We start from the raw sequence: 24,631 nt of genomic DNA, 5'->3' as shown, positions 1-24,631 counted from the left end.
ACCACCCAGCACAAGGACATACATAAAATATATATATATATATATATATATATATATATATATATATATATAAAATACATTCCTACAACTTGTTAAATCGTTCCTATGACTTATTAGGGTGTAATCACACGATCTGAACCGTGCCCGAGTGCGTTTGACCCCCAAAGCCTGGTTCGTTTGACTAGTGTGATCACTCCGTACCGGTTCGTTTAGCCATCCCCGGCTCGCTTGGAAGAGGTGGGCAAGAGCACGGTTCAGTTGGGCTCAGGCACGGTACGTATGTAGTATGATTGGTAACCGCGCCGGAGCACGGAACAGCTACTATTTTGTGTGCGCTACTGTCATCATTACGACCGCAAACATCTTCTATTACTACTACTACAGTACACTTTTCAATTAATTTAATTAAATCAAGAATATTTAGTTTTATAACGGGTCTGGTTCTCACCTTATTGATGAACAGGAATTGTAGTTTGCGAGTAAAGCTGCAAATTGAGCCCGGTCTCATGAAAACGTGTATCAATAGCACGATTTTCGGTTTCTATTTGGCGTGCTATTTATACGCAGAAATTTATTTTGGCGTGCATATAATACACACCTACCACAACCCCTAATCCTAACCATTGCGTATAATATGCACGCCAAATTCAGTTTCTGCGTATAAATAGTACGCCAAATATAATTAGAAACTCATGGTATTGATACGCACATTCATGAGATTGGGTTTGCAAATTCTTTCATTAAAGTCAGCTGTCTCTGTAATAATCCTCTGATACATGCAAGTGAAATTTGCTGCACGGCATAAATTATCAATTTATTAGGCAGTCTATTAGCGAAAGTGGTTTTCTCCCTGTTATCTCTTACATGACGTAAGCGTGCTCCAGTCCGGAATGTTTAGTGCAAGTGTGAGTGCAGGCCAGCGGGGGAGTGGGGAGGGGGATAATCGCACTTGGGCTCGGTTCAAGGCAACTGTGCCTAGTGTGAGTAAACCCTTAGTTTGTAGCCACGGTCCATGTTTCATTCATTTGTTCCCTAGATAACCCATGCTTTAACTAAAATGAGGGAACAAATTAAGTCGTAGGAACGAATTCTTAATTCGTGGCCACGAAATCTTTCATTTCCCACCCGCATGTTTACCACAGTAAGAGATGCAAAAACAGGGATTAAAAGTGAATGACAAGAAAAAAAACCTGCGAAGAGATGGTGAGGATTTGGGAAAAGAAACAATAAATATTATTAAATTCGTGACAAACCGGCAAAACAGAACACAAAGCCATGTATGGCTTTAAATGTATGGGTTCGAACGGCATGAATGCAAAAACATGGTCGCGATGTAACATTTGCCTGCTAACCAATTATTTCTCTTATAAACAAAGCTTTGTACCTCACTTGTGTCATAATATTCACATAAACATGTTTCATGTGTTTCGTGTTTTGCAGCGGCACCGCCGGTGGAAGCGGTTCACAGACCGCGCGGCACAGCACCGCGCCGTAGTTACATTTGGGATAATTTTATTTTAAATGCCGATAATGTCAATTGCAAACATCGCGATTGTGTTTTAAAATACAACAATGAGCACCATGAAACCATTTAAAAAGGCGCATTTAGCGGTCTCCGTGGCAGGATATGAAACAGCTATCAAAGTAAAATGATCCCAAAAATAACTACGGTGCGCTCTCTTCATTTCATCAAATGATCATAATCACATCTATTCATTTTACAATCCTACTACAAGCCTTTTATTTAGACTAAAAACCCCTTCGGGTGAGGAAGCTGGCGTTTTGAGTATCATTTGCACATCCTGTCATGTCGGTGACTACATGACACTGCAATAGATGCATTTTGCAGCATTAAGGTTAACGATTAATCGATTAATTGATTGTTAATTTAAACAACGATCGATCATGGGAATAATCGAAAATTGACATCCCTAGTTTAGATCGAACGGTTTTCATGTTGAATTTGCGTTATCTGCTCATAAACATAAGCAGTTAACTAAGTAGGAAAGAACATGGCAATTTTGTTATTTAGATGTTGAGAATCAATGGACATAAGGCATATTTCTCTAGCACATTGTATAATCTCCTTGCCTTTGAGTGCTCATACACCGATATATCTCCTGTCAGTAAAATACACAGTAGATCATTTTAGTTCCTTGCCCACTGTGAAAACAATGTAGGCGTGTTGCCAAGTTGTGACCCATGTACTTGATGTGTCATGCTGAATATTTTCAGCACACTAGGCCCAAAGGCTAAATCAAACACGATACATTTTATTTGGTTTTCATGCAAAAGAAGTGTAACAATGTGCTAAATAGGAAACTGACCTGGTGATGAATGGGTTCATACTGCCTGTACCTGTACATAAGGCCAATTGGATCAAATACTCATGTACCACGGCAGGCCATGTGAACCAGCCGTTGGCTTTCAAACTAATGGCTTCTCAAATTCGAAAGCGGCAGCCGAGCACCTTGAGAACAGGCTGGACTATGACCTCTTATCACACGCGTCTCTGTTCAAGCCTGGCACTAGCCGTGTTCTCTGTTTGAACGATTACACTCACACTGCTAACATTTGGACTGCTTCTCTTTCTTGGATTCCTGAGATGATAAGCTCAGAGCAGCATGGTGAATGCTTGGAAAAGCACATTCCTGTGTGAGAATGTTTAAACCTCAGAATCACTCTTTCACATTATTATTATTACATGATAGATAGCCACATGACACAAAAAAGCTTCAATGTCCACATATCCTTGAAGTAATAAGATAAAAAGTTAAAAGTGCATGCAGGAAATATGGCAATTTTCCATCGCTTTCCTCGTTGGCGCTGTTTATTGCACTTGAATGTTTACACTTTTTCTCACTTACACCCAGATACCAAAAAGATCACAACCATTCAAAAGTTTGGAGTCAGTTCTTTTTTTAAGAAATTCTTTTTGCTCACCAAGGTTACATTTAGTTGATCAAAAATGCAGTCAAACGAGTAATATTATGAAAGATTATTACAATCAAACCAAAAATTATTCAGACACCTATATAATTTTTTATATTTTTTACTAGTGTGTGCAGGACACTATAGTTTATTTATGTAAGTGAGGATAGCAAAATAAAGTGAACTGTGACATATTATAACCAAAAAGTCGTCATACAGTGGACTACCAGTAAAACTTCAGACACTTTGACCTGACCATGTTTTGCTTAGTGTTTTTTCTTTAATTGCTAATGTGACCTTTTTACACCACAGACTGAACAAAATTAAGCATTGCTTGGTAATTGGTTGACCTAAATTAGTATTATCTAATTGTGTACTTAAACTTCAGTTATTCAACCTAATTTATTTGTGAGACAGTCTAACAGAAGGATGGCATTATCAAGATGAATTTGTTCTGACAGTTTAACTTGTCATTTTATTAGCATTTTCTAAACTATAGTGAATAAATTGTGATAATGTGAGAAATGTTGAAGGTGTCTGAATAAATTTTGGTTTGACTGTATAATTTAAAATAAGTTTTCTATTTTAATGTAACTCATTACCATTTAAATGTTTGGGGTCAGTTCAAAGTCTTTTATGCTCACCAAGGCTGCATTTATTTGATCTAAATGTAGTAAAAACAGTAATATTATGAAAGATTATAATAATTTAAAATACGTTTTCTATTTTAATATATTTTAAAATTTAATTTATCCCTGTGAAAGTCTTCAGTGTCACATGATCTTTCAGAAATCATTCTAATTTACTAATTTGGTGCTCATTAAACTTCTCTTTTATTATCAATATTGATAACAGTTGTGCTGCTTAATATTTTTAAGGAAACCATTTTTTTTCTTTGATGAATCTATAGTAGAAAACAGGTAACAGTGGAAAAAAAGATCTTTCTTAAAACCGTCTAGTCCAAAAAGACCATTAAAGCTGCTTGCTCTGAAATATGTGAATGAAATATGACGGCTTTAATATTTGTCCATTCAGCCAGCTATAACAGTTCAGGAGGGTGAAAGTACACTAAAGACATAATCTCCCCTCTTAATCTCATTAGTAGATTTTCAGCCATGTGGCATATTGATAAAACCCCAGTGAATATGGAAGAGCTTGAGGGGTTGAAACGGAAGGCTCTGGATATCTATTCAGGGCTTTACCATTAGCATGGTCTGAATGCAAATCTTTGCAGTGCTTCACTGTACAAAAGATATCCCTATAGGACTGCTGAGATGTCTAAGAGAAAATCCTTGGTTCAGATTCATGCAAATGGTCTGTGCAGATAAACAACAGCTGTTAAAGCCACTCTGTTATTCCCTAAAGCTTGTTTTCACACATATTGAGATGTTCTCAAAACCTGGTTTTTGAACCGTCTCCCAACCCCCAACTCACTAAAAGCATACTCTACTCATATAACCAACTGCCTCTTCCATAAAGAGCAAAAAGTATTTTTGTGGGAAACTTTTATTACATGGTGTACAAATGCCTCCCTTTGTTTAACAAAGTTCAGAAGTGAACGTACCATGGAAGTTCAGAGATTTGAGTAATAACTGCATCTATTTTGCCAGAAACTGTTATAGAAGGGGTTCATCTGTGGATTTATCTCTAAATAAATCCCAGAGATGTTGTCTAGGTCCAATCTGAAGCAGACCTGAGTAATATGAGGGGCAAGTATCTGTAGCTCTGGGAAATAATTGTCATGTTATGACTTCCAGTACTTCCTAATGCCAACCATATGAATCTTTTGCAAAAAACAATGCATCTTTTCTACCAAACTACATCTGCAACTGCTTAAACAATTGCACAATGTGGGGTAGTTTACATTGGACTGAATAGATATGAGGATTAAAAAGACAAAAACCACATGACTTGTTTGAGGTTCTGCGAACAGGTCTTAAAATATACCTTCTGTACGTAACCTTGCACATTCATTATCACATTCCACCAAACTCATCCACTCAAAAGGAATGTGGTTTTTAATCCCTTGAACTTGAAATCCGTCCCATGCCAAATCACTTGGAGGAACTCTAGAGATAATTTGCCTCTGAAAAGAGATGAAACAAAGGGTTGGAAGATATTATAGAAAGTAAAGTTTAGAGGGCATGGTGACTGAAAGTTCAGAAAGTCTGGATTCCTAGTGATTAGAGATCAGTGAGGTTTGTCTGCAAAAAGTATGAGGCCTATGAATAGATTTTTTATAGATTAGATATTGAATAGATTAGTTTTTAAGGGCTGCCAATCGATAAAAAAGTAAAAATGTCCTGAATTCATTATAAAATGTCATTAATTTAATTAAGAAATTAGCCCCAAAATTAATATAATTCAAAAACATTACATTATAGCGGGTGAGTAACATAATTCTGGTGGTGACATTGCTACTCATTATAGCTTTACTGCATGTTCGCTGTGGCTGTCAACAGTCACTGATCCCATAATAGAACAACACTGTACAGCTCACATCCACAGCTCATACAGTGATACCCTAAAATAAAATGCATACACAAACACCCCCACTCCTGACATACATTCACTGACATACAGATACAGTTTTTATATCATATAGAAAAATTGTACAAGTTGCTTCACAACACTCCAATACTCCTCGCGAGTCAACCTCTAGACCAACAACCAATGCTTTATAACTGACTCTTGACTGCCATGAATTTGAGTGAATTATTTTGCATGGTGAAGGTAGCATTTGTACATTTACAATGGTGACATTTTTTCCTACCATAATTTCATTAGAATTGTATGTCTTTTTATCTCCTTGACATTAATTCCCTACTAAAGCAACAATCCTAGTAATGCCACTAGAATCTGGCCTGGCAAAAACATGAAGGAGGTACCTCTAGGAAGACTCTTCTTTACAGAATTTGTTCAGTCATCCTGTTTAATTGCATAAACATTTTAATTGCATTTTTATAATTAATGTGATTGATAATACATCTCATTAAATTAATATCCCTAATATTTCCACCAGGTAACACCCACAGTCTTCTGTATTAAGATAACGTCCAAAAAAAAAAAGAAAAAAGGAAAGAGCATAGCTGAAATAAATTGCATTGTTGCAAGCAATCAACACACACTCAAAGACGTATCTGGGATGAGCTTCCTGAAGCAATAATACTAACAGTTAGTAGTCCAGAGCCAGACATGTTTGATTCATCCTGACGGCTAATTTCTCAACCTGGAAAGCCTGTCATTACTTCACCACCGACAACTGTTACTGAGATGAGTCAAGACTAAACCAATTTGAAAGCTCACAGAATGTCTTAAGTCACGGAGGAGATACAGACGGACCATCTTATACTACCAAGGCTGCAATATATCAAACCACAATTACATGCATGGAAAACAAGGCAAATGAAAGTCAAATGAGTCTGGGTTAGCTGTATTAGGCCAGAGGATGTAATATGTAGACCAGAAGGGACGTGAACGGAAAAGCCTGAGGTTAAGGGGAGGGGGGTGTTGGAGCTAGATTTGCTAATCTCTAGGAGCCGGGCAACTGGGTCTGTCAAAATACAGAAACCATCTTCTTAGTGCGGATACCTGCTGTGCCCATTCTCATCCGCTTTACCGCCAGATTGACTCTGATTGGTCGTCTGGGGCTTTATCTGATTGGTCCTGAGCTGTAAACATGTGATTGGTCAATTGAAAGCTGATCTGAAAACAGAAAAGGTATGGGAGTCAGTTGTTTGACTACACAATGACCAGACATGTCAAAATAAAGCTCACTTTTACTGATGTTATTTTTAGTAATCATTTCAATGTTTGGCTGGCACGACCAAAGATATGAAATTAATACACACCTGGCACTGTCAATAGAAGGTGCTATTTATAAGGCAACCTACTTTTGGCTACGGGACCGTTACACGGGAAGTCTAGACCGTGATCCACTCCCTTTAAGGTTTGAATTAAGAAACGACCGACAGTGCATATGAAAGGTGTCAGAGGATAGAAAGGAATTAGCGTCTGGACAGTCTGCTACAGCAGAGCAAATACAGTTAAACGCTGAGGGGGGAGGAATGCTACATGTGTGTTCACTACAAATAGTTTAACAGGCCCTGTGAAATAGTATAGACTCCGATTCAACCCACAAAATAAATATTGCACTGGAGACATTCGTCTCTGCCATTTGAGGTTATACAATGTAATGAAGGGTTGTGTGTTTTACCCTCTCATGGCAGAGACCCCGTTTCTAAATCCCCTGGCAGCCATATTTAACTGATGAGGTAATTCCACAAAGCACAGCAAGCCTTATCACTAGCCAGACTACCCTGCCTCCCTCCTCAACCTCTTTAACCCGACACTGGGCACAGCGGATTTTTCCCAGAATGGACACACTGACCTAAGGTGAAAGCAAAATTCCATTTAAAGGGGTCATATATACTGCATCATCACTGTGTCCGTCACGCGACTCTGTTGCCCTTTCGGGCTTGAACTGATGGTAAAACTAACAACATTATTAACTGTCTTGAAAACTGAAGCTCGCGATTATGGTAAGGGAATGTTTATATTTCTTGTCAAAGGAGGGGGCTTTGTTGAAAACGACGTGTTTGAGAGAGGTGGGGCATAGAGGACCTACAATAATGTACAGTATTTGAAAAATAATGTGTTTTTTGAACATTAAAGCATGCCAACATATTCTGTTACACCAAATACACAAAATAGTGATCTTTAAAATAGTATCATATGAGCCCTTTAACAACATTATGATGTCATTAACCCACGTTTTTTGTTGACTAAATTTTTATGTGAAGAGTAAAAATGAGTCCTTATCTCCTCAGACAGCTCGGGATAGATTCACTGAGGGTTTCATCATGTTGAAGATTGCAGTTAATGTGGAAAAGGGCTGGGGTAAGGACACTAATTAAGCGCTGTGGACATGACTACATTCCAGATGAGATGAATCCAGTCTGCTGGGAGTCTTGTCATGACTTCCTTACAGGAAAAGGCTTGGAAGAGAAAAAGAAATTAACATCTATTTGGTTTCATAACCCGTTTAGCTTTACATTAACATCTAGACCTTATCATTAGATGCAAGACCACACCTGAAGCAGGCTAAATGTCGGGTCAACACTTGAAAACAAAACCCAATACAGTCCTGTGAAAACGCAAAATAATTTGTACAAGATGGAGATATAATGATATGGATATATGGAGGTATAATTCACCCAAAAAATGAAAACACTTTTGCAGAACACAAAAGATGCTGTTTTAAAGAATCTTAGTAACCATAAAGTTTTGTTGACTATCAAATATTTAGCATGAAAGGAAAAAGCTATACAGGTTTGGCATGACACAAAATGATGACAGAAAACGATGATTTTCATAACTGGGTGAGCTATCCGTTTAAAACTTTGGTAAGGGGTTGGACTTCATGGTTCAGTTTAGGTTCAGCACTGTTAGTTTTTGAACAACCTGATTTTTTATGCTTTCTCAATCTCATACAAATTACTATTACTCCTCATGAGACTGGGTTGGAAAATCATGCTTGAAAGTTCATCTGATCTAAAGCATAAATGAAACAGCTCTGCTAAATAAGGATCATCTAGGCCATTTCCCTTTTATTCATTTCATTCAACTTCCTCTGAAAAACAAGAAGTACAAATCAGGACAACTAGATACATCAGTGTTCTAGTAAATAGATAAAAGCCCATACAACATCAGTGGATAGCAAATTACAAGTGAAATGCTTAAAACACATTTTCTTGCATACTGCAAAAACTCTTTTTTAAGCAGTAAACAGTGCTTTTAGACAACAATGTGCAATTAAATGTTATCCAAGAATTCATGATACAATATTTCCATTGCATCATCTAAAATGAAGGTAACTAAATGAGGTCAAATAAGAAAATTAGGGACCCTATTACATAATACTAACTGTTCATTTATTAAAAAACTTGTTAAGACGCAAGCTAGTAAATAAAGAGACTGGACTATAACATCACCAGCCTGCAAAACATCAGCTAACATCTAGTCTCTTACATGGTAAAAGAATCCCAAACAGGAGTGAAGGTTTTCCAAATGTTTCCTCAATGACTTAAGCAGACCCTGTGTGACTCAACGAGCAGATAAAAGACAGCTCTCATCATGTCAACATAGCAAAATGTGTCTGCAACTGATTTGTGTACACAAAAGGTCTATTCTTGCAAGTGAATGACAGAAGTCAAATAGAGCCGTTTTCCTACTGAGATACCATAAACCTGGTCAACACCAAGCTGTTTTTAATGACTTGTAACTTACACATAAGGACTGAAATTTCTTGCCACCCCGAGTAAGAGGCAAGAAAAAGCTTTTTATGTTTCTCTCAAACATGCCACAAATGCCATCAAACGTAATAATAGCACTATCTCTCGCTCTTTGTTATGCAATATGTTACGGGTAAATCAGGACTGTTCAAATGGGACTACAAACACATGAAGTGCTGGTTGAGTAACATCACATATATTACAAGAACTTGGCCATCAGCTGCTATTATAAAAGTATTTATCCTGGCAGTTCTAATCTCCTGTTTTGCTCAAGAATGAAAGCCTGGCCTTACACGAAAATTCTGGTATGGTTCTGGACTGACACACAAAACCCAAAATAGAACCAGGAGGAGATTTTGTTTCTCTCGTTCTTGATTTACCTCTTTTTCTAGAAAACACCCTGTATGGCAAAGAACTGAAACAAGACTTTTGATTGGTGAGTGTACAGGTTACAACTGATACTAAAGTGATGATAAAACACAACTGAAAGTAAAATCAAAAGTGTCTTTTTTTTCTTGTCTACTTTTCATTAATATACCAAATAGACAATGAAATACTCTCTCACACATATATACACACACACACATATATATATATATATATATATTAGGGCTGCACGGTAAATCGCATGCGATATTTAACGCGCATCTTGTCAGAAATCCGGTTAATCTGCGGTAAATCTCCACACACACACACACACATACATACATACATACATACATACAGTATTTGATTACTGCGATTTGAACAACAAAAGCCAGGCTCACACTGTGCGATTTTTTTTAAATCACCTATCTAAAGCCACCTATCTCTCAAATGGACCATTGGCACACAATCTACAATCTCAATTAGGAGTGTCAATGGTCCACTTGAGAGATAGGTGCTGGTAATGTCTGCAAGTCTGCAATCCGCCGTAAAGCAAGACAACGGCGATGCGTCGGCTGTCGAGGACACGCTCAGGACAGTTCAGACATTGCAGTGCATCAGAGGTAAAGAACACTTACTTTATAAGACTGATAGACTACAACGGTTTGAGTTCAAAATCTTCGTTTGTGTTCTACTGAAGAAACAAAGTCACCCACATCTTGGATGCCCTGGGGGTAAGCTGATAAACATCAAATTTTCATTTTTTTGTGAACTAGCCCTTTAATAAAGAAACTTAATTCTAATGCTTATTATATTAGTGTTAGCCACGCTTATGCTAACGATTAACTACTCTAATAACAGCGTTCATTTCAATCCGACATTCAAATTAAAATATTGAATAATATTCATAACAGAAGTGGTGTTTCCCACAAACTTGCACTCTATTTGTGGCAGCATATATATGAAAATTCATTCTCTGCCAGCAGGAGGCACTTGTAGAGCGGGAGAGATAGAGGTTTCCCCAGCAATGGCTGTACACAAAGCAGCGCTCAGCTCACAAACGCTGCTCAGGCATTACAGGCAAGATGAAATAAAAATGACATTCATCATTTTCTGAAGACAGTCAGTTTCCTTCAGAAATAGTGATAAAACACCCGCACCGGATTTTGACTTTGACACACGCAGTGTTCATGTTTATTCAAAGCCTTTTGGAAAATCTATTTGTGGCCGCCACAAATAAATCAATGTATAGGAAACACTGATCTAAATATTAAAAAGAAACTTACCTGCTTGAACTCTTTCATTTGATCTAGGTGTCTTTAAATTGTTTTGTTAGTTTGGTGCGTTTCCTCCTTTTGATGTCACCATGTCTCAGTGCTTTTATGAAGAGAGCGCATCTGTGCACCTTTCGGATAGCGCATCAAGAACCGGGTTGACCAGGTACTCGGTACCACCGGTACTTTAAAAAAACCTGGTACCGCAACGTTTTCATTTTTTTAATACCGACTTGGTACCGAAGTACCGGGTCTTTTGACAACAGTAGTTTGCATTAACACTAATACAATAACATTACCAATGCTGTCCGGATTTTAAATGACAACATGACTAACAACAGTTTATTTAATGACATGTACGAAATGTTCAAATAAAACTTTGAAAGGTTTCATTAAATGGTAAACCTCACATTTCATCATTTAAATAAATAAAAGGGTTAAGTCAAAATGATAACCGATTAATAACTGATTTTATCTGCTCCATAAATAATTCTAGATACCTTATCAAAATGGTTAAAATTTGTATAATACACATAAGCTTTTTTTCCATTAATTTAAAGGGCATGCAAATTCAGTCCGTTTTTTGGCCAGTCAAAAACTGCACACAGGCTCAATATAAATGTAATAAAAAAAGTAGTGTTCTTAATCGTAATACTGCTTTGCCCACAGAGGTCACCGGAAACAGCTGTAATTCTACAGAGGTAAATCCACTATCTGACACTAGGTGGCGCTTAACGAACAGCAGAATTACAGCTGTTTCCGGTGACCTCTGTGGGCAAAGCAGTATTACGATTAAAAACACTACTTTTTTAGGTCATACATGGAGCGAAGATGAAAGCAAAATACTATTGAATGTTTTCTGAAGACAGTATAATTAATTCATATTCATTCGTTCATATATTCATTTGTATAATTCCCTTACATTCTAAAACCTTTAATGTGAAAACACAAAGTGCCTTTAAAACAATGAGTATGTTTACATGGACATCAGTAATCTAATTATTTACCTTATTCTGAATAAGACAATATTATGATTAAGGTGTTTACATAAGTTGCTTTTATATTTATATTTTATATTTTTTATATTTAAAAATCAACAAACAACAAAAAAAATGACTTGTTTGCTTGCATAATCACTAAAACAATAACATTACCAATGATGTTCGGATTTCAAATGACAACTTGACTGACAACAGTTTAACAGCATGTTCAAATATCTCATGTAAATGTTCAAATAAAGCTTTGAAAAAGTTTCATAAAAAGGTAAACCTCACATTTCAGCCTTTAAATAAATCAAAATGATAATTGATTAATAAATGATTATATGTATTTTATTTATGGAGCAGATAATTCTAGGTAACTTATCTGAATTGTTTAAATGTGTAGAATCCACATAAGCTTGTTTTTCATCAACCAGTCAATTTACAGCAGGGCATACAAATTCAGTCCATTTTTGGCCAGACAGAAAATCCACACAGGCTGAATGTAAATATAAGTCTCTGTAAATCCACTCGCTGACAGCAGGTGGAGCTTATGGAAAAGCCGTTTCCCCATAACCTCCGTGGACAAAGCAGTATTGCGATTAAGAACACTTCCTTTAAGTATTACACGGAGCGAAGATGAAAACAAAATGCCATTGAATCGTTTCTGAAGACAGTCAGAACCTTCCGAGGAACATTCATATAATTAATTTGTTCATATATTCATTTGTATAATTCCCTTAGCACTCTTTTAAAACTTCGCAGTTTTCCACCATATTTTCACACAAAATGAAACTACTCTGTGTGCATGTAAGACTGTTACTTATAACGTTGCTATATGCTGGACAGAGTTTATTTATCCTTAAGCCCGGCTCACACTGTGCGATTTTGGCCACGATTTGGTCATCTGAGACAAATTTTGAAAATCCTAAAAGATTCCTATAATCCTAGGCTAAAATCTGTAGTCTTTGATCGTTAGTTTGACATGTTCACCGACAGCCGATTAATGGCCGTTGCGATCAAATTTGACCTCAGACGAAATTCTGGCAGTGTCAGAAGATTTGCCGCACAGTCCTGCAGTGTGACTTCTCCTACCACAAACATCAAACTGTCTCCATTTTTCAAGACAAGCCACGATCAAAATTAGGGCTGTGCAATTAATTGCATGCGCATCTCGTCAGTAAAGCCGGCTCCATGATTAGTAGTAAATCTCCATCACCTGCTTTCAGATGGAGCAGCATTTACACAGAGCCGTAGTTCACTGACAATTAGGCAATATCGCGTACATAATCGGATGCGATTCATCTGTGATTATGAACGCGATATTGCCTAGCTTGTCAGTTGACGAGATGCGCATGACAATCGCATGCGATTAATTGCACAGCCCTAATCAAAATTAATGCTAGAGATTTCTTCTAACCGCATAATCTCCAGTGCTCTCATCCTCCGATCACTGAATTAAAGGGATAGTTCATCCAAAAATGAAAATTTGATGTTTATCAGCTTACCCCCAGCCAGGGCATCCAAGATGTGGGTGACTTTGTTTCTTCAGTAGAACACAAACGAAGATTTTGAACTCAAACCGTTGCAGTCTATCAGTCTTATAAAGTAAGTGGATGGGAATCACGGCTTTGGGAGTAAAAAAAAACACACACAAACAAAAACAAATTAAACCCTGCGGCTCGTGATGATACATTGATGTGTAAAGACACAAAACGATCGGTCTGTGCAAGAAACTGAACAGTATTTATATCATTTTTTACCTCTGATTTTCACCGCAATGTCTGAACTGTATGTCCTGAGCGTTCTCAACAGCCGGCACGTGAGGTGTCCTCTTCTTCTTGCTTTACGGCGGATCGCAGACTTATAAGTGCATTACCGCCACCTATCTCTCAAATGGACCATTGACACTCTATCTACAATCTCAATTAGGAGTGTCAATAGTCCATTTGAGAGCCGTGATTCCCATCCTCTTGCATTATAAGACTGATAGACTGCAACGGTTTCGAAAGTTCAAAATCTTCGTTTGTGTTCTACTGAAGAAACAAAGTCACCCACATCTTGGATGCCCTGGGGGTAAGCTGATAAACATCAAATTTTCATTTTTGGGTGAACTATCCCTTTAACTATTTAATGCTCCTATAACTTTTATTAGGGTAAAAAAAACAGGAGGACATGATGATATTTACTATTTTTACACACCTGAGGTTTTTAAATGAATTGTGAATCTAAGATATGCGTGTTAGAGAATGTACAAATGGCTAACATTGTTTGTGTCATATCAGTCAGAAAAGCAGTTCTGGGCTTTTTTTTTATTTTTTATAGCCAACTTAGTTGTTATTCTTGGCTGAATAACTCTAGGTTTTCAAAAGCCCTTTAAAATTAAATATGTACAGAGTTTGGATTAACTGAAAGTATAGTCACATTTTTTAATTAGCATGTTTTTGTGTTTTGCTTTGGTACCGAGAACCGTGGATTTTCACTGGTATTGGTACCGAATACTGAAATTTTGGTACCGTGACAACACTAATGCAAACCATAAGTCATTTGTTGATTTTAAATGTAAAACTTGGTGAAACAATTTACGTTTCAGTACTTTTTGAACATTTCCAGCACATTTTAACAGTACCGTGATATCGTGGTAATACTAATTATGTCTCTAATATATACATATATATTCCTGTGGCTCAGTGGTAGAGCATTGCGTTAGCAATGCAAAAGGGGGTTCGATTCCCAGGGAGCACACATACTGGTAAAAAATTTATAGACTGAATGCACTGTAAATCTCTTTGGATAAAAGCGTCTGCTAAATGCATAAATTAGTATTTATTATTATATACACACACACACACATAATCTCTACCTATTAACTGTTTTTTTTTAATAAAAAATGTCAAAGTTTTGTTCCTAGGCAACCACACTGTTGTGCAAGCAAACACCCACCATTTAGTAAAGATAAAAACAATAAACCACGTCTTCTCCACCATACAAGGAGAAAATTGATATTATGAGCTGTGAATGCGGCTATGGCAGGCTTGCTCTTAACAACATTCCGTGTGAATGTTCAAAATGCCAATGTGACCATGTGCTGGCAGAAAAGTATATTAAAACTCAGCTTAGTTCTGCGGTTTGATGATCACATAGAATTTCACAATAATCTCCATCCGCTGACTCAGCCCAAGTGGCAATGATTTGGCAAGCCAAAACATGCAATTATAAGCAATAACGTTTCATTCAAGTACATTCCAATACTTCAGCCTGAAACTGATAAAGTTCTATTATAGGCTTAGAAATGATTGCTGAATCACATCTGGTGGCAGGAAGCTCCTCTGACGCTTGTTTTTTTTCCCGTTCTTTCTTTGGGAGTGCAGAAATTCTCAGCCTTAAAATTATACTACCAGTTATGACTCAGTCATCATAATAAAGCTGGAGACATGTCTGATTCTGAGTCATTCACCCCAGTCTAGAACATTCACACAAGCTGACTATGAAACTACACCTCAGATTCCAAATGAATGAAAATGTGAATTATAAATGTCATATGTTAAGTTGTTCAATTATTGTCTTACTTCAGAGGGACAGTTTAAACAAGTCTTGATTTAAGTGTATAAGACACCATTCAGTTCCCAAACCAGCTGAAAGCACACAAGGTCATACTTACATCACTTTTCCTAAACTTTGCCTTCAGGCTCTTCATATTAGTCCATTCAGATCCCAACAGATCCCAGGACACCTGAATAAAATCAAACTTTAGTTAGTCATACACACATACTCCAAAGAAAACGGTCTCTTAATACGGCGGAAACTAAGGATCAGGTCAGCAGTAATTAATGGCAAAACTAGGACCAAGCTCTTGGAGGCAAAGCACAGAGGTGGATCAAGTTACAGTGGCCCCAGTGGCAGGAGTACTGAATCTAATGAGTGGTCACTGTGCAAAGTTTACAATGTCAGCGCATTCTGTGTTCCCTTCAAAGTTGTACCGAAAAACCTTGTCAAGAGTCCAGACACTCTGTGAGCTCCATAAATACACATAAACCGGGGTCACTGATATTCTTGGATCTTCCTGAGGAGTCTCCACGGGAAAGTGAAAAGTTTGGATGGAGTTTTCAGAAAGATTCGCAAACAGGACCGACCGCTCGCTTCACTGAGGAACAATGGCAACACTGGACTGTAGCTGACAGGAATGATGACTGTAGACAACATTGGCATGTAAACGTAACACTGAAGCGAAATTACAGCCTTTTTATTCGGTAGCGTGAAGCCTGAAACGCTCGCTTCTTAAGTTCCACAGAGTTCTAATGGAAATAGCTTGAAATTGGAAGGAAAAATATACGGGAAAAGAGTGTTTAGATTTCTGCACTTACCCACTTTGTAAAAGTTAAGCCGCACACACAGACCTCAGGGGTTTGTCGCTAACACACTTTTCCGAGTGGTGTTAAGTGCTTCATATACCATTTAGTGCTATTTAGACTCGCAGATATTAGAAGAAAAAGGGCAAAAGGGGAGAAACCAGGAGCAAAGTTATTCACCGACAACAATCCATTCAAGTGGCGCTCGCGCTGCCTCTGATTCCCCGGGCAGATCGAGTGACGTCACCAATCCATGTGTCCTCGTGACCGAGCTTGACTGTACACTCATACAGTGCACGAGATACGTTTTATTCCCCTTACAACATTTTACTATGGTAAGCAATAATGTTCACCTAATATCTGCATTAGTCGTTAATTAGAGGAACTTCAATCCCTGTAGCATTTTTTAAAGGAAAAAAAATATCGGCCAGACTTGTTGAACATTTCATGTTTAAAAAATGCACCAAAAAAAGTGTTAACATCAGGGTAAATGATACGAAGCATATTTTCTGTCCATCTGGTATTTGTACAATTTGTCATTTGTAAACGTTGGTGTATTTGAGAATTTTAATTAATAACCAACTGACTTATTTTTATTTTTATAAATTAACTGACTGCCAACGTACTTCCACTGAAATACAGACAAACTGTCATTGCTATCGCACATCAGTCAAACGCGGGTTTTGATTTATGAGTGAATTCAAATCTAATGACAGGCTATATAATAATAATATATGTACAAGGTCGGTAAGATTTTTGAAAGTAATTCTTTATTTAAAAAGGCTGTATTAAATTGAATTTTATGAAAGTTTCAAATAAATGCTGTGTCACATTCTTCAAAAAATTCTGAAAAATATATGTATCATGATTTCCACAAAAATATTAAGTAGCACATCAGTCCAACATTGATTACAATTATTTTTTTTCTTGAGCAGCAAATCAGCATATTAAAATTATTTCTTAAAGATCATGTGACACTGAAGACTGGAGTAATAGCTAATGAAAATTCAGTTTTGCCATCACCAAAATAAATTACATTTCAATATATATATAAAAAGAAAGATTTTTTTATTGTAATAATATCACAATATTGCTGTTTTACTGTATTTTTATCACATAAATGCAGCCTTTGTAAGCAAAGGAGACTTTTTTCAAAAACAAAAAATCTTACCAACCTCAAACTTTGAACTTCTGAACATATATAAAACACACTGACACACAAAAATTGAATGAAAAATTATATATATAGAAGCTCCGCTGGGTCAAAACAGCCCAATTGCTGGGTTTGTTCCTATTTTAACCCAGCATTTTTTAGAGTGTGGTTTTATTGTAATAGTAAAAGTGTAGTAGCCTAGCCTAACCAAGGTTTTTTTTTTTTGACGTATTGACTACCATTTGTATAACCGCAGTTTATAACATGGTTAAACTATATGGTCAGTGTAGCAAAACCATGGTTATATTGTAGATACCATGGTTTAAGTATAGTAACCAGGTTTTTTTGGTTTTATTTGTAGAAATTGTTAATTTTTGTAAAGGAGCTGTCACACATGGTTTTTCATTTTCATTTCAGAATGACGTGATCTTTTTCACTTAAAAACTGTACATTTAACAGTATATTTTACAGTAATGTTACATGAAATGTTATTGGCCTATTGTTATGTTTATATAGAATTATATAAGCCTATTACTCATTGAATCCCCTTTTCCCATCATGTTTACCACCAAAAACAAACTGTTTGTTCTGTATGAACTACACTCTGAAGCTAAATCAAGACTTTAGATGTAAATTTCATTTTTAAAAGTAAGAACCTTTCATCTCTGTTGCACATATTTTCGGATGCACTTTTAAACCGTCTGCTGTTCTGTCCTCGACTCTGTATGGGGTTTGTTTAACGCCCTCACCAGGAGGTCTCTGCTTGTTTTTGACACTTTGTATTATTTCGAGGAAGTGTCTGATTGTGTTTGCATGCAAAGACTATTATAAAAGCCAGTGGGAGTATACTTGATGTGCTTTGGTGTTAATGTAATGTGTTCAATGTAATAGAAGACAAACAAAGAAAACATTACTAATTAAATAACCAATTCATTCAAGTTTTGAAAATTTAAGTTCCGGTTGACAAACAAACCATAAAAAGAAATATAATGTGTTCACCAGTCAATGTAGGTCATCTTCCAGTCTTTGTTTAACCATGAGTGGGTCCATCAAAAATAAAGCATAGTGGAAAAGTATTCTTCAATAAATTTGTATTAATGCAATATCGGATACATATTGCTCAGTTTTACTACTTGTTAAAAAAGTGTGAAAAATAATCCAGTACTGCTTAGTGAGTATACATTTAATCTTAATTCCAAAAGCAGTTTGCATACAAAGACTATTATAAAAGCCAGTGGGAGTATACTTGATGTGCTTTGGTGTTAATGTAATGTGTTCAATGTAATAGAAGACAAACAAAGAAAACATTACTAATTAAATAACCAATTCATTCAAGTTTTGAAAATTTAAGTTCCGGTTGACAAACAAACCATAAAAAGAAATATAATGTGTTCACCAGTCAATGTAGGTCATCTTCCAGTCTTTGTTTAACCATGAGTGGGTCCATCAAAAATAAAGCATAGTGGAAAAGTATTCTTCAATAAATTTGTATTAATGCAATATCGGATACATATTGCTCAGTTTTACCACTTGTTAAAAAAGTGTGAAAAATAATCCAGTACTGCTTTGTGAGTATACATTTAATCTTAATTCCAAAAGCTTTTTTTTTTTTAGTTACAGCAATCTTAACTAATCAACAGTCTACATGCTGGAAATGTTTCGCTTCTTAAAAGGATGTGCTGTTGAATTGCTTTTTCAGTATGTTATTGATCCAGAGGATGTGTCTTTGGGAGAGAAAGGTGTACACAGTCGGTTTCTTGGGATTACTGCATCCTTTTGACCCTGATACCACTCCAACTATGTTTTTCTTACATTCCAGAGGTCCACCGGAATCTCCCTGAAAAAAAAAGAAGACAAGGTTCTTCTTCCTTCAGACAGGTAAAAGTATGATTTCAAAGAGCTTACAACCAGCCATAAATCAAAGACCACAATATGACATACCCAACAGGTGCCTGTCTTTTCTTGCTTGCCTCCTGCACACAGCATGTCTTCGGTGATCACAGGATCGTCGTTGTAGTAGCGGTTGCACCGGGTCCTGTGCATCACTAACACCTCTAACATTTGCAGTTTATCAGAAGGTTCCTTGCCGTTAGAAACAGTAGTTCCCCAACCTGTCACAACACAACTTGTTCCAGGTGGAACATCTTTTTCCTTTTTAGGGATTTTTTTGGGTTTTGCTTTCACTTTTTTGTTTAGCTGCAGTACAAAAGGCAATGCACAAAAGCGTTCTGTGAAAAGAGTTATACGCTCACCATGTCTAAACAACAACCACATTCAGTTCATCCTTACCTTAATGAGCATGATGTCATCTTGTTTAGTTCTTGCATTGAAAGTTTTAGGGTACTCGTAACTGAGGATGCCAACACGCTGAGTGCCTTTACTCAGAGACAGAGATCCTATGAGAACCGTCACAGATTTAATGGGTTTTCTGAAATAGAAAAAAGTGTGCTTAGGTGCAGATACTTTATAGTGAGCACTAGCTAAGCTAAGAAACTGAGAGCTTAGCATAAAAAAAATGGGGGGATGTGTCCCAGCCCAGTTAATTTGTAAACAAACAAATAAATAAATATGAATTCAATAATAAATGTATCTTTGATTAAAAAAAAATCTCACAGCTCTTTCAAGAGGAAAAAAATAGGTGGCTGACATTTCTGATTACATGCTCTTATTTATATATTTATATTCTCTCCTCAAAGATTATATTATGCTTCACACAGATTTTACAAGTAAATAAATAAATAAAAGTATTTAAAAGTATTAAAATAATTTCAATTTAGATAATTATTTTAGTGAAAGAATGCATATAAAATATAGAATAAATATTAATTACAAATTTAAAAATAAATAAAAATGATATTAATCATTGATATTAATATTAAAATAATAATGGTATCTTTCATTTGGACCATTATTTTAGCAGAAATACAAAACATCAGCTCTTTAGGGGAAAAAGTGTAAAATTACTAATGTTATACTAATATTACAAAACATACGAATGATCTTATTTGTAGATTTACATTTCCTTTTTGAAAGATGATATGGTAACACTTTATTTTGATAGTCCATTTTCATTCTACTAACAGTAAGTAACTTTGCAACTACATGTCAACTAGCAGTCATTATTAGTAGACTGTCTGCTTAATACCTTCTAACACTTTACTTTGATGGGCCCACAACAAACAACATACTGACTATAACTATCTTTGCAAGTATATATCAACTTGTTCGACTAACCCTAAACCTAACCTAACAGTCTACTCTGAGAGTTAGTAGACTTGTAGTTGCAAATTAATGAGAATTAGTTGACATGTAGTTGCAAAGTTACTTATAGTTAGTAGAATATCTAAAGTGAACTATCAAAATAAAGTGTAACCGATTATATTATACTTCACAAGTTTATTAATATGCTGAAAGTGGTTGCCTTACTCTTGGCAATGTGCTGCCGTTAAAACCCACTGGTCTTTAATCAGGATTCCTCCACACACATGCTTCTGGTCCTTCTGAATGGACACCATCCATGATTGAACTTTTTTGACATCTTTGCCTCCAATAATGGACACCTCAGAGCAAGCTGGAATAGAGATTTAAAAGGCGGTTACAGATTCAACAAAAACAAACTGATGAATATGTATTGCAAACTTTTTTATCAAACTCTGTGACAGATAAATAACAATTACCTGCCACTTTGAAAAAGGTGAACGCCATGAAGTAATGCACAATCAGATATATGCAAACTTCCATCTTGCTGACTGTTTTCTCAGCCAAAGTCAATGTGTTGCCTCAGACATCCAACAACACCAAATGTAAGCGCACTGAGAAAATAACTGCTTTTTAATGCACGCTTTGGTTACTTTGTGGTCAGAGCAACATCAAAAGGTGTGCACGTGTGGGAGTGTTTGCATGCAATGTGATGCATTTGTTTTTGCACATTTGAACAAGTTCACATTTAGTTCCATTTCTCTATTTGAAGAATACAAAACCAACAGAGAAATGCAATTATTTTGCAATAATGACCTTATAATCATAACCTTAAATGGTGTTCATATGAGAGCAGAACTTTAAAAATAAAAGTGCTTTAAAGCTGAGGGTGAGTGGTAAAAGCTCTGTATCTGTGGCATTCTGTCAATTAATAACGGAAATAAATTTTACCCATAACTCAATTTACATTGAAAGAAAGGCACTTACAAAATGCTATGGGACAATCAATGGACATCAGCTGTTATCCCTAAAGACTTCCTTAGTAAGGGATCGTATTTTACAAACTATGGGACAAGCTTTTGTTTTCTGCAGTAATCAACACTATAAATGTTGTAGATCCAACGAGTCCAGCTATGGTACCATTTACAGTAAACAGAGGACGCTGCAGTATTATTAGATGCTTTCTAAAATTTCCCTCCTCTATTAAAATGAGTCTAAGAGGGGATCTTTGTGACAACAGTTCAGACATGTGTCTTGAAAAAGAAGTCTCATCGGGGGACATGTAGCCCTCACCGAAAGATTGATGTGAAGCTAAAGTGACTAACAGTTTTTCACACCTTCAGAAGTAAAGCAGGAGCTTCAAAGCAGAACTCACGACTGCAGTCTCCTGCTGTGCCAACCTTACAAACGTGTGAATCACAAGTGGAGAGTCAAATGAAGACTTGAAGAGGTTTTTATTGAGCTTCATGTCAAGACAGAAGAAAAAATGAAACCACTTTTATAAAAATTAGTTACTATGCTTGCAAATGAGAACATTTTACTTTCTTTGACGTTTACAAATACAGAGCAATTTAACAAGCTCCTAGAGCAAGAATATTTGGTATTTATTAAGAGGGATCGCATTGATAAGTAAAAAAGCAAGGAAAATTATAAAATATCTAATATAAAATAGTCCAATTATTTAAGTTTTACTTAAATAAACTGAAGAAGTGCACAGTTCCTCTGTCAGCCCACAAACACAATGCTGGATGTGGGATTAAAACCCCAAAACTGACAGGAGATCCTCAGGGGCTGTCAACATTATTCGGGCCACATTTTCCATCTGTCATAATGTAACCGCTGGCAACAGTTATTGCCTCCATTACAAAGGCATCATCAGATTGGATGGATTTCAAAATCGGCCAAAAGTTTCATCAGCGATGAGAGGTTATTAGAGCCAAGTAATGGGATTCTAATCTCAAGTAAACAGAATTGATCTTAATTAGCACCCACAACACACACGATTCGGTACCACACAGAAATCTCTTTAAAGATCTTTGACTGTGTTTTTCTTGAACTTGATGTTCCTGGAATTCCCATGTGTTTTTTTTGCTGAAAGATCTAACAATCAATGAATGCCTTTCTAAACTTTGTTGCACAGATTTCTAAAGTGTGTTGCACAGATGCTATCGTTAAAGTGAGGGACATTTTACGCTTCAATTTCCAATGAACTAATTTCTGTGGCACTCTTTAGGCCAAACACAATACTATATTACAAATAATTATATAATACACTGAAATACTAACATAAAGTCTCAGTTCAAAACTACACACATTAACCAACTATGTATAGCTATCCGTCCAATGAATGTCTGTGAGCTCCTCTCAATGATTTTTTTGTAAAGTCATTAAAGGGGTCATATGATGCTGCTAAAAAGAACATTATTTGGTGTATTTAGTGTAATGAAATGTGTTTATGCTTTTTAAAGAAAAAAAAAACACATTATTTTCCACATACTGTACATTATTATTTCTCCTCTATGCCTTTCTGAAACGCGTAAATTTTTACAAAGCTCATCGGTCTGAAAAGCGAGGTGTGCTCTGATTGGCCAGCTATCCAGAGCGTTGTGATTGGCCGAATACCTCAAGCGTGTGACGGAAATGTTACACCCCTTAACATATTGGGATGCCCTGTCCGGCCGGAACTTTCTTTGACGTTTACAAATACAGAGCAATTTAACAAGCTCCTAGAGCAAGAATATTTGGTATTTATTAAGAGGGATCGCATTGATAAGTAAAAAAGCAAGGAAAATTATAAAATATCTAATATAAAATAGTCCAATTATTTAAGTTTTACTTAAATAAACTGAAGAAGTGCACAGTTCCTCTGTCAGCCCACAAACACAATGCTGGATGTGGGATTAAAACCCCAAAACTGACAGGAGATCCTCAGGGGCTGTCAACATTATTCGGGCCACATTTTCCATCTGTCATAATGTAACCGCTGGCAACAGTTATTGCCTCCATTACAAAGGCATCATCAGATTGGATGGATTTCAAAATCGGCCAAAAGTTTCATCAGCAATGAGAGGTTATTAGAGCCAAGTAATGGGATTCTAATCTCAAGTAAACAGAATTGATCTTAATTAGCACCCACAACACACACGATTCGGTACCACACAGAAATCTCTTTAAAGATCTTTGACTGTGTTTTTCTTGAACTTGATGTTCCTGGAATTCCCATGTGTTTTTTGTTGTTGAAAGATCTAACAATCAATGAATGCCTTTCTAAACTTTGTTGCACAGATTTCTAAAGTGTGTTGCACAGATGCTATCGTTAAAGTGAGGGACATTTTACGCTTCAATTTCCAATGAACTAATTTCTGTGGCACTCTTTAGGCCAAACACAATACTATATTACAAATAATTATATAATACACTGAAATACTAACATAAAGTCTCAGTTCAAAACTACACACATTAACCAACTATGTATAGCTATCCGTCCAATGAATGTCTGTGAGCTCCTCTCAATGATTTTTTTGTAAAGTCATTAAAGGGGTCATATGATGCTGCTAAAAAGAACATTATTTGGTGTATTTAGTGTAATGAAATGTGTTTATGCTTTTTAAAGTAAAAAAAAACACATTATTTTCCACATACTGTACATTATTATTTCTCCTCTATGCCTTTCTGAAACGCGTAAATTTTTACAAAGCTCATCGGTCTGAAAAGCGAGGTGTGCTCTGATTGGCCAGCTATCCAGAGCGTTGTGATTGGCCGAATACCTCAAGCGTGTGACGGAAATGTTACACCCCTTAACATATTGGGATGCCCTGTCCGGCCGGAGTGATGAGACATAAACATTAAAACCCATTATAAACAAGGCATTTGTTGCATCCAGTGGGGACGTAATTACGGATTATAATGACTTATACTGTCTTTTTATGCGTTGCATCGCGACGCATAAACATAAAACCATGTCTGCATTTGGGATCAGAGAAATGGCAAACAACAAGTGCTACTCTACACTGCCCAAAAAACTCGCGTTTGAATCGTCAGTGGCAAATTCTTTAAATATAAAAAACTTACTTACAGTCTGTGAGTA

General features: G+C 36.3%; 2 protein-coding genes across 3 annotated transcripts in view; both read right to left on the bottom strand.

The window, feature by feature from the left end:
• Positions 1 to 16,451, bottom strand: part of LOC107589239 (ankycorbin-like) — a 48,958-nt gene extending 32,507 nt beyond the window's left edge. The window contains exons 1-2 of one of the 2 annotated variants that reach the window (XM_016277620.1): positions 16,209 to 16,451; positions 15,506 to 15,577 (exon numbers count right to left, since the gene is read on the bottom strand). In XM_016277620.1, the coding sequence (XP_016133106.1) occupies positions 15,506 to 15,541 (36 nt within the window). In that variant the 5' untranslated portion in view covers positions 15,542 to 15,577; positions 16,209 to 16,451. The remainder of the gene's footprint in view (positions 1 to 15,505; positions 15,578 to 16,208) is intronic. The other variant, XM_016277621.1, reaches the window with a different exon arrangement.
• A 2,417-nt stretch (positions 16,452 to 18,868) lies between these two features.
• Positions 18,869 to 21,133, bottom strand: LOC107589283 (granzyme K-like). Its single transcript, XM_016277677.1, has 5 exons — positions 21,024 to 21,133; positions 20,773 to 20,917; positions 19,636 to 19,774; positions 19,288 to 19,542; positions 18,869 to 19,183 (listed from the first exon to the last, which is right to left on the bottom strand). The coding sequence occupies exons 1-5, from the start codon at positions 21,085 to 21,087 to the stop codon at positions 19,013 to 19,015; spliced, it is 774 nt and encodes a 257-aa protein (XP_016133163.1). The 5' UTR covers positions 21,088 to 21,133; the 3' UTR covers positions 18,869 to 19,012.
• Positions 21,134 to 24,631: the final 3,498 nt, after the last annotated feature.

Source organism: Sinocyclocheilus grahami, unplaced genomic scaffold, assembly GCF_001515645.1.
Source record: "Sinocyclocheilus grahami isolate Dianchi unplaced genomic scaffold, SAMN03320097.WGS_v1.1 scaffold114.1, whole genome shotgun sequence".
Classification (NCBI taxonomy): domain Eukaryota; kingdom Metazoa; phylum Chordata; class Actinopteri; order Cypriniformes; family Cyprinidae; genus Sinocyclocheilus; species Sinocyclocheilus grahami.
The sequence above is the reverse complement of the archived record's forward strand: the minus strand, read 5'-3'. Positions and strand labels throughout refer to the sequence as shown.